Source organism: Diospyros lotus, chromosome 10, assembly GCF_014633365.1.
Source record: "Diospyros lotus cultivar Yz01 chromosome 10, ASM1463336v1, whole genome shotgun sequence".
NCBI lineage: Eukaryota > Viridiplantae > Streptophyta > Magnoliopsida > Ericales > Ebenaceae > Diospyros > Diospyros lotus.
In genome coordinates, this window is record NC_068347.1 from 10,106,257 (window position 1) to 10,116,961 (window position 10,705).

At 40.0% G+C, this 10,705-nt stretch overlaps 1 protein-coding gene across 1 annotated transcript; it reads left to right on the forward strand.

Annotated features, from left to right (window-relative positions):
• Nucleotides 1–2,480: 2,480 nt before the first annotated feature.
• Nucleotides 2,481–10,593, forward strand: LOC127811818 (protein trichome birefringence-like 12). Its single transcript, XM_052351996.1, has 4 exons — nt 2,481–3,209; nt 8,492–8,629; nt 9,262–9,511; nt 10,023–10,593. The coding sequence occupies exons 1-4, from the start codon at nt 2,692–2,694 to the stop codon at nt 10,317–10,319; spliced, it is 1,203 nt and encodes a 400-aa protein (XP_052207956.1). The 5' UTR covers nt 2,481–2,691; the 3' UTR covers nt 10,320–10,593.
• Nucleotides 10,594–10,705: the final 112 nt, after the last annotated feature.

Here is a 10,705-nt window from a genome sequence, read left to right on the forward strand (position 1 = left end):
GAATATCATTTCTTCTAACCCCTTTACAAACCACCATTGCTCATTTAATTATTTTTAACATTCCATTTTCAATTTTTTTTCATGAATCCATTCTTTTTTTAACTCACCTACTGAAATTAGATTCCTAACAATTTTAGGGATATACTTGACATCTCTCAACTTTAAGACGTATCCTGTGTTTAACTTAATAGTGATGTCTCGAATCCCAATGACCTTATATGTAATATTGCTGCAAACTATAGCATGACCACCTTCTGATTCATGCATGTTTTCAAACCAATGTCTTTGAGCTGTGACATGGAATGATGCACCTATGTTAAGAATCTATTCTTGCACATGTGACCTAAATGCAACATTTATTTCAATAGAGTTAGAATCTAGGAGCACATATACCTCATTGTGGTCATAAGAGGTCACTACATTGGCTTATTATCGTTCTTTTACTTTTTCCTTTTGTTTGCCTTTCTCGACATAATAGTCTTTAATGAAGTGTCTGATTTTTCAACAACCGTAACACTTTCTTCCCTTCCATCGGGCTTTAGATTTAGACTTACTTTTTCCTTTTTTCTTACCACCTCCTTCTTGACTCTTAGATTGAGATCTACCCCTAATTATGTGGATTTCACCATGTTTTCTCTCATTCCTAAACTCCATTTCCTTACTCCTAAGTGAATCAATGACAATCTCAGGTGTTAAAGTATCCCTACCATACTTAATGGCATTTAAAAGAATTATGGTCTTATATTCTTCAGTCACTTTTTCACCACAATTTGTGATATTTTGAAGTAGTTTGTTAAAGACATCTAGGTTGTCATCTAGATCCTTAGAGGGGTCAATTTTAAAATTGAAAAAATTTTCAAGTAAGAAAAGTTTATTAGGAGTAGATTTCTTAACATATAAATCCTCTAATTTTTTTCGAGGCTCTTGAGTGGTATTAAGTTTACAAACTTTCCTTAAAACTGAGTCAAAGAGGTGTAAAATTATAGAAGTGAATGCAAGTTCATCAACTTTTGTATTTTGTTTTGCAGTGTTAGTTACTGGAAACTTACCATCAATGGCTTTTGAAACTTTTTGTTAAACTAGAATACCTTTCATCTTTTGTTGCCATATAGAGAAATCACCATTCCCATTGAAAACCTCAATTTCAAAATGATGTGCACTCATGTTCACAAAGAAAATGCACAACACAAAACAATATGCTACTAAGGATATAAGAAACACACAGTTTCACCCAAAGTCCTAAGTAACAAATATATAAATTGAATTCAACCAGGGATAGATATTCTAGTAATAACAACAAGAGAAAGTATCACAGATTTACTAAGTAGTATTTAAAAGAGCACTTAGCAATTAAATAGGTGTAAATAAATCACACAAAAATATTCAAATCAAAACATTGTTACCACTACAAAGATCATTAGCAAATTCTGATACTAAAAAGGGTAGAAAATCGAACCGTCGCCGGGTCCACATGTCGCTGCCAGTTGCTCCACTCGTTGTCGCTGGTCGACAAGTGGGCTTACACGCGCCACACAGATGGGAAGCCCAATAGGCACTAATTTCGAATATGGGGTTCTTTCACCCCAACTCAAAGCCTACACAAAGTAATTTAAAGAAAACAGATTCAATTCGGTCACAACTTATCGTGAAATCGGATTGAAAAAAACTCAAGGATTTTTCTGATCTGGTTTCGATTTTGCACAACCTAGAAGCCTAACAAGGCTCTGATACCATTTGTGAGCGGAAGATCTACAAAAAATTGATGTTTAGTGCAAGTATTAATTGAAATCAAAAAATAAAAAATACACAAAGTATAGAAAGAACTCCTTGGCAGTCACGATAAAGGCGTTCAAGGGTTAGATTCAGGCAACTGAATCACCGCTTAGGCAATACTGAGAATAGAACCACCAAGCCTCAACAAAACCCAACCCCAAAACACCCCTCTTTCTCTTAACCAAATCTAACCCCCTTCTCTAAGAGCTAAAATGCTCTACACGGAATAGAGTTCACAAATGAAACAACAAGTATCATAAAGATAATGAGTCAAAGAAGCCAAACTAAGAAAGCTTCCTGTTTAGCAATGGATCAGCCAAGTCGAATATAAAGAGAGGACCAAGAGCTACACAAAACAACAAATAGATGTTGCACGAAATAGCAAGTCAGGCACCGCTAATAGAGAGGAAAAGGTGTTGGCCGACAAAACTGAAGCATCGCTGGCCCACAACAAAAGGAGCATGGGAGAAAGGAAAATGGCATTGACTAGAGGAAGGGAGAGGGAGTGTGTGAATGAGTCTCCAAAGACCTATATATATGTGGGCAATTAGGGCAAAGAGATGTGGGGCTGGGTTTATCATTTTTTGAGCATCCTCTAAAAAAATGATTAATGGGTTTGTGGCTTAATTTTTATTTTAAACTATCAATAAGTGATGATATGAATTTAAGTTATACTTCAATCATGAACCGAGACGTACCAAGATTTTAGCCACCTGAAAAATCGTCACCGGGCTTATTAGGTAACACAAAACCAACACTGCTTCCCGCGCGCTCTATGCTGATCTCGAGTTTTGCGGCTATTGCTTGCTATTGATGATCGCAATCAAGACGACGGCTATTTAGGAACCAATAAACTCTCTCTCTCTCTCTCTCTGTAATCCGTATCGCGTTCGCTTAGGCTCCCCGAGATGATTAGCAATGGTGGTTCTTAAACCAATCTTCACGTGGGCCGTCTTCCCAACATGCTTGTTTATCTTCCTCTACTCCAGGCTCCTTTCTCTCCACCCACAACCTCAACCCTCGGTTCTCTCTCCCCGTCCCCCACCTTGCGATCTCTTCAACGGCCGCTGGGTCATTGACCCCAATCGCAGACCCATGTACGACGACACCTGCCCTTTTCACAGGAACTCTTGGAACTGCATCAGGAACAAGAGACTCGACATGGCTCGGATCAATTCGTGGAAATGGGTCCCCCACAGGTGCGACTTGCCGCGCATCGACCCTTCAAGGTTTCTGGATCTGATGCGGAACAAGAGAATTGGGTTCATTGGGGACTCCCTGAATGAGAATTTCTTAGTGGCTTTTCTTTGTGTTTTGAGGAGTGGTGATGTGGGTGCCACTAAGTGGAAGAGGAAAGGGGCTTGGAGGGGTGCTTTTTTCCCCAAATTCAATGTTACTGTGTCGTACCATCGCGCTGTGTTGCTGGCCAAATACGAGTAAGTAAAATGTAAGCAGCAGGCTGAAAATAACTTACAATGCATTCTTGTCATGCTTTTCATTGCATTTGCATGCTCTAAATATGCCCAAGACTTAGGTATAGTCCCTAACACTTTGCTCATGGATTTAGTATTGCAAAATCCACAAAAAACATGCACAATTCTGACCTGGAATGCAACTAGGCAATTTATATGACCTGCTGCAATACTTTCTCCTCAATAACTTAAAGTCAAATATTAATTCCTCTTTATCATGTAAATTGGTTTTTGGGATTCTTAAGCTTATGGATCTGCTCCCAAGTTAATATATTGCTGCTTGCCCCTTGGTTTGACTTGCCAACCATTTTTGTCATTTCCTTTTCAGTTCAACATGTTAGTATCTTTTTTTATTTTCTTAATAATTCAGATTGTGTGCATGACAAGCCTGCCACCCTGGTGCACCCCGGTAGCCCTCTTTGCAGCCCTTCATTGGTATGGAACTCGCCTAGGAATCCCTTGTTCACGTTGCTATCAGCACACTAAGACCCTAAATGAAGCAATGAAACCCCTCGTAAGGCATCTTATAGGCATGCAGCCCTCTCAAGTACAGAGCCTCTAGGCTGCAGGCTGCCACTCTAGCAACCTTTGTATGGCTTTCTTATCCCCATGTGAGCTTATCCCTCATGCTATCATGCCAATGCTAATGGATGCAATCATGCAAACATACTTCAGCATGTTTAAGGTGTAGGGAAGCACATTCTTCTCAAATAAATTTTATCCTCAAAATTGTCTTATAGTTAGAAAGTTATCTTGCATCAAGCCTGAACAAATAGTTGGGGTTTTCTTGATCCTCGTGTCTTCCTCTCTCTCTCCCAAGTGCCATTTTGAACCCCATCTCTTGCTATGCTCCATTTAATGTCATGCTTGCCACATAAAATCAGAGAGCAACTAATCTAGTTGCATTCCAAACACTCAATTCAACAAAATCTTGGTTGCTAGCAAGGTAAACTCTCCATTGTCTCAGGACAAGATCTAGCTAACTAATCCCAATACTCCTTTTATCTTATTTAATCATCTGGTTTTTCCATTTAATCTCCCAATTAGGTTCCTAAGTACCTGAACTTTTGCGTACAAGTCATGCAAAATTTCTGTGTCCTGCCATGCAAACCAGAAAATACACATAGCAGGCTGAAAGTAACTTGAAGTGCATTCTTTTCATGCTTCCCATTTCATTTGGATGTTTTAGAGGGGATGCAAACCTTAGGTATAATCCCTAACAAATTGGCCCTAGGTCTAGTTTCCAAAAATTCACAGGAAACATGCACAATTCTGCCACGGAATGCAACCTCTTAGCAGGCAATCTATGTGACTTTCTGCTACATTTGGCTCTTAATACCTAAAGTCTAATTTCAGTTAGTACTGAACATGCAAAATGGCTTCCTAAAATGACCCTTGAGCTTATGAATCAGGGTCCCTTATTTTCAAAGTTTTAGCAATTGTGCAGGCACCCTACCTTAGTAACATGGTAGCTATTATGCTGCAGCAGGGTCTTGGTTTGATATACTAATCAGTTGCAGTTTTTTTTCCCCACTGTCTAATAGCTATACATGTTTTTCCTTTTATTATCTTTATATGTAGTCAATAAATTGTCATGATCCAAGGATCCATAGAGGGGCAATAGGGTAATAGGCCTATAATAGTTAGAGGATATTTTAGCAATTAGTTAGAAGCACATGAGTGTGTTGTGCATGCTATTAGGAGCCAGATATGCCTATATAAGGCTACTGTAAACAAATGGGATTCTCATGCTTAATTTGATAAATGAAATTTTTATTTCTCTCTAGATTTCTCTCTCAATCTCCCTCTTGTTTATCTCCTCCCTCATTTCTGTTCTTGGTCCCAAATCATTTGGATTCTTCCGATTTACAATCCGACCCTAGGCTAAACCCTAGGTTCATGACAAATTGGTATTAGGGCAGTCAATCATTGGCCATGGTTTTGATTCGAGTTGAAGGTCGGTGAAATCAATTTCAGTGATTGAGGTCCAGATCGAGGAGGCTTGAAGGCGACTACTGTGAGGTGAGCGATTTCCCTTTGTGATTACGGTAAGGGGGATTTCAACGGCAAGCTAGCCAAACGAATTCCGATTGGGTTGAAGCTACCACTTCTAGACACGATTAATTTCCAACGTAGGACTCTTAGTGATGAAATTTGGTGAGTCGTGTTTGACGGGGAAAGGTGAAGCAATTCCAATGATATAGGCCACGATTGTCAGCGATCTAGGAGCGAAGCAACATCAGACCAATTCTCAAGGAGTTACGCGATCGAGGCAGTGAGGCTTTAGGCGATTCAAGTGGTCCAGTGAATTCAACGGAATCGATAGTCCTAACCATTGACCAAGCCGACTTCCAAGAACGAATCAGGCAGAGCGCTTGAATTCTGGAGCAATTTGAGGTAGTAGAGATTCGGAATTCGACTCGCGTATAGGAGACGAGTGATCGATTCCGACGCACTAAGGTTGAGCATTGGCTGATAATTGAGCCCTAAGGTGAAAGGTGAAGCATATCCAATCGCAGATTTGGACCGGGCGAGCGTATCTTAGATTTAATTTCGAAGGAGAAGCCGAAGATTGATTCTCGACTGCGAATTCTGGTTCCAGTAAAAGATTCGTGAGCCTCTGCTATGGGTTCAATTCAATTTAAGGGAAGTGGAGACAGATCGAGTCATAGGAGTCTCGTTTCAAATTCTGGAGGAAAAGTAGAAGTTGAACGCGTTGCGGTAGTTGTTTATAGAAACGAAATTCAGTGTTGAAGCTCTGGTGACTTTGGAAGCTGCGAGTAAGGCATCACAGAGTGAGGCAACTTGTAGGAGACTGAATTGAGTCGATTAAATCTTCGGCCAGTGAATTGGTTTTGGAAGAATCCAGGTAGAGTCGCTTAATTCCGAAGCAACTGGAAATAGTATTAGAGATGGATGATTTTCAAAAATTGACTTAGATGCCTGGGGTGATAGACGACTGTTGTTGTGTTGAGGATTGGAGTTCGAGAGGTGGACTTCATCGGCAAGCTAGCTAGGTGAATTCCAATCCGTTTAGGCTATTATTGGCCAGCATCGTTAATTTCCAAACGATAGAGCAGCCCTCAGTTCAGATGTGTGAATTTGGGAGGTGAAGCAGGGTGGAAAGAGTTCCAATTTCTTGGCCTGTGGCTGGTTCCACCTGTGAAAGTTCTGCTAAGACAGACAACATAGACGTGAGGCCATGGGAGACTCAATTGCAACAGAAGAATGCTGCATTTTTAGTAGGGTGTCCTACTTGTGAAGCCAGGGGAGGTAGTGCACCCATGAGGCAATTAGAGTCTCAATGGCAACAGGAGAAGACTGCATTTTTAGTTGGCAACAATAGGAATAATGAACAGTTTAGCTAGAAGAATCTAGCAGGGGAAAGGTTGGATAGTGAGTCTAGCCGAATTGACAAGAAAACCAACAGCGGGATACATGGAATGTGCAAGGAATTCAAACATATGTTACACGAACAGTTACAGGTGTTTGCAATGATACTTACTAAGAAGTATCATTATAGCTTTTCGTTGAATTCTTCGAGGATTATCGCGGAAGTCTTAACAAAGAGGAATTTCTTAAAATGGAGCAGATGAAGGAGAAGTTAAGAAGGCGGGAAACTAATTCACAACCTACCTCCAATATGGAGTGGAAGAAGTATACCAGTTTCAGCAGAATTATCAAGGACGATGACTGCAACATCAAAGAGGATATTGGTGGTGAAATGCATTATCCAAAGGGAATCTGTAAGGATCAGGTGGATAAGGCAGTTGCGTAGGGAGATTCCATCAAACACAAGAGAAAGGGAGTTGTTGAATTGTTTGTGGGGAATCAGGAGGTTCCAACTGAAAATCCAGTCAATATTAAGGAAGAGAGTGCTGGAACTGAAGTAAACTTGTCAAGGGTAACGCAGGATCCCAAAGAAGAAAGGAGATTGGATAAAGAGATCCGTGCAAACCACATTTTGCAAGAGCAGGAAGTTGAAATTTGGTTGAGGATCAGACTACAAATCATATTAGGGATGAAGGTTGGGATGGAAGCCATGTTTTAGCCATTGAGGATCCTATGGAACCTTCACATCCCTTCCTATGCAATCAGTATGACCATACAAGAAGGGAAATTGCTGGGAGAGACATTGGGACACCATTGGGGGAGAAAATTGCGAAGGATAAATCTGGGGTGTATGGCAGCGAGCAGGAGGCAGTTGGGAATGATAAGAGGAAGACAGCACCAGCAGGAGGAAGTCTTGCTAATCCTAAACAGTGTCATCGTGTTGCTATCATTTTTAAAGATGATGAGAAGAGGGGAACATATGTGGTAACCCGTCGGATAGGTGAATTTCAGAATGAACATCATTTGAAGGCTTTAGGGTTGCAGGTTTCAACTGCTACCTACGACAGGGAGCAGCTAAATTCATTAAAGGCACTTGATGTGGACATATTGATAGGTTTTGGAATCATAGTGGATCCTCAGACAGTGTATCAGCAATCTTAATTTGATAGCTGTTGCAAACCCAAGGAAAATGGTCTGTTACTCCTTGGAGGTAGATGCAGCCTTGATTGCAATAATCATCATTTTTGTTCTAGTTGAGAATCTAAGAACGAAGAAGCGGCCTAGAAGGAGAATCAAAGAAGGAGAATAAACTAGATAGAGAAGGTTGGAATTGGATGAAGAGCCATGGTTATTTGTTGCAAGTTCTTGGGAACAAAAACTCTCTCAAGGAGGTGGGAATTGTCATGACCCAAAGATCCATAGAGGGGCAATAGGGTAATAGGCCTATAATAGTTGTTAGAGGATATTTTAACAATTAGTTAGAAGCACATGGGTGTGTTGTGCATGCTCTTAGGAGCAAGATATGCCTATAAAGGCTATTGTAAACGGATGGGATTCTCATGCTTAATTTGATAAATGAAATTCTTATTTCTCTCTCTAGTTTTTTCTCTCAATCTCTTTCTCGTTTCTCTCTGCAATTCTCCTTCATTTCTATCTAATATCCTCCCCCATTTCTATTCTTGGTCCCAAATCATTCGGATTCTTCTAATTTACAATCCAACCCTAGGCTAAACCCTAGAGGTTCATGACATAAATACTTCTACCTAGATGATTTGTATTGAATTAGATATAAGTTGGAATACTTGCCTTTTGCTTCAATTATGCATTTCCTTGTTAATTGAGGGTGTATGAGTTGCTTTTTTCATCTCATTTTGATAGTAGCAGCCTTACATGCTCATGACTGATATGACTAGGTGGCAGCCAAAAGACTCATCAGTATCTGATCAAGATGGCTTGAAGGGAATATTTCGAGTAGATGTTGATATTCCAGCAGATGATTGGGCTAACATTACAGACTTCTATGATGTCCTTGTTTTCAATACAGGCCACTGGTAATACCTTATGTTCTCTGTTTGCTGGTCATCAAAAACTATTTTCCAAAGATAATATGTGGAATTTAGAAGCTATAATTAGCTCAATGACATCACAGAGAGCTCATTATATGGAATGTATATGGTATTAAGGGTTTGGGATAGGGTTGCCTACCACTCAGTTGCTGGAAACTGCAAAATTTTCTTTTTGGATTTGATCTCCTTTATCTCTCTGGGCTATTTTGACTCTTCATTGTAGATTAATCTGTCCCCTTGATAAGCTTGAATCGAATGTCGATTTACCAATTCAAAAATAATCAGATCATAGCTTATCTTGACGAACTGCCTCTTTCCCTAGTTCGACCATCTTTTTAATTGTTTCTCCCCATTGTCGAGTACAACATTGGTTAGCTACTGAGTAGAGGAAGTTGATAGGATAGGAAAGGGCAGGAAACAAAATCTTGATGGTTCACTTCATGACTGGATATTTGTAAGCTGCATGTGGTGTCTTTACAACTATGTTGATAAGTCAGAAAGATGTAAATTACCAGCTATTGGTAGTTCTAAGCTGGTTGGTTACTGCAGAGAAAAATTAGACACTTAACTAAAACATTATTAGTTGACAATGAAATTGTCTTTTTAACTTTTGCTAGGTGGGGTTTTGATAAGTTCCCAAAAGAGAAACCTCTTGTTTTCTATAAAGGTGGGCAACCCATAGTTCCACCCCTGCAGATGCTGGATGGACTTAAAGCTGTTCTAGATAGTATGGTTTCTTACATACAAAATGAATTTCCAAGAAAGACACTCAAGTTCTGGCGATTGCAGTCTCCAAGACATTTTTATGGTGGAGAGTGGAATCAAAATGGTAGCTGCTTGTTCAATGAACCGCTTGATGCACTCCAGGTATGAACTGACAATTTTATTTATGTACCTTTGTACAAAGTTTATGTTTAACAAGATATGAGTCTTGGTACCAGTCGCAAAAGTTTTTGGATGGGAAATCTTACTGCCAGAGCATCATTCAATGCGTTAGGGAAACTCATTGAGGCAGATGAGTACTTCTTGGCCTACCTGAGATGTTTATTTTGACCAACCTCAGAGAGAGAGAGCACTGACCAATACTTTGGCAGTACAACCAAGCCCTTGTTAACTTTTTATTTTTTGGCTAGATTGTTGTAAAATAAATTTACTGCAACTGAAAATTTTCCACGACCATAATGGGGATGCAGGGGGGACTGTTTAGACAGCCATAATGGGTTCCCTGCCACGTGGTGGGGAAACTAACTTCAGTGTGAGGCTAGAAAGATAGTGGTTTTGCTGTATAAACTTGCTCCATAATTTGGAAGGGTTTGTTTATAGAAAATGTTGGTTATTGGAAAAGGTAGAAGAGAATTTAACTTTGATACCTGGACAGCTTGACTTGTGGTTTGATCCAAGCAACAACGGAGTGAACAAGGAAGCAAGATTATTGAATCATGTAATTGAAGAGGCTGTACAAGGCACTGATATTCAATTACTTGATCTGAATCATTTAAGTGAGTTCAGAGCAGATGCGCATCCAGCAATTTGGTTGGGTCAGAAGGATGCGGTGGCAATCTGGGGTCAGGACTGCATGCATTGGTGCCTGCCGGGCGTCCCAGACACATGGGTTGATATCCTGTCCCAACTGATCCATCAGGGCTTGGAGACTCATCAGACTCTGCAACAGTGACTTGGAAATGCTTGATGATGTCAGACAATGTAAGGCCTGGATGATCACCATCCCCACCCCCCTCAATTTTCCTGTCTAAGAAGGCAACAGAACATTAATGTGGAAGATCAGCTTCTGATACAGAAATGATTAGGAGATTTGAATTGTGTAATATTTCGAAGACGATTGGTTGTTACCTATTTATTTTCAAGTTTCTGATATATATTTGTTCATGAGCATCATACTCGGAAATTTTAATTCTTAATCTGCTAGAGAGAGACAACTATACGTGACCCAACAGCAATTAATAAGCATCCTGATCGATCCTACTAGCGTTGTCTTGTCCATTGCTCCAACAACTCAACAACTCCGATGGATTGAAGGGATCCTTCAACTTTTGTTATTGT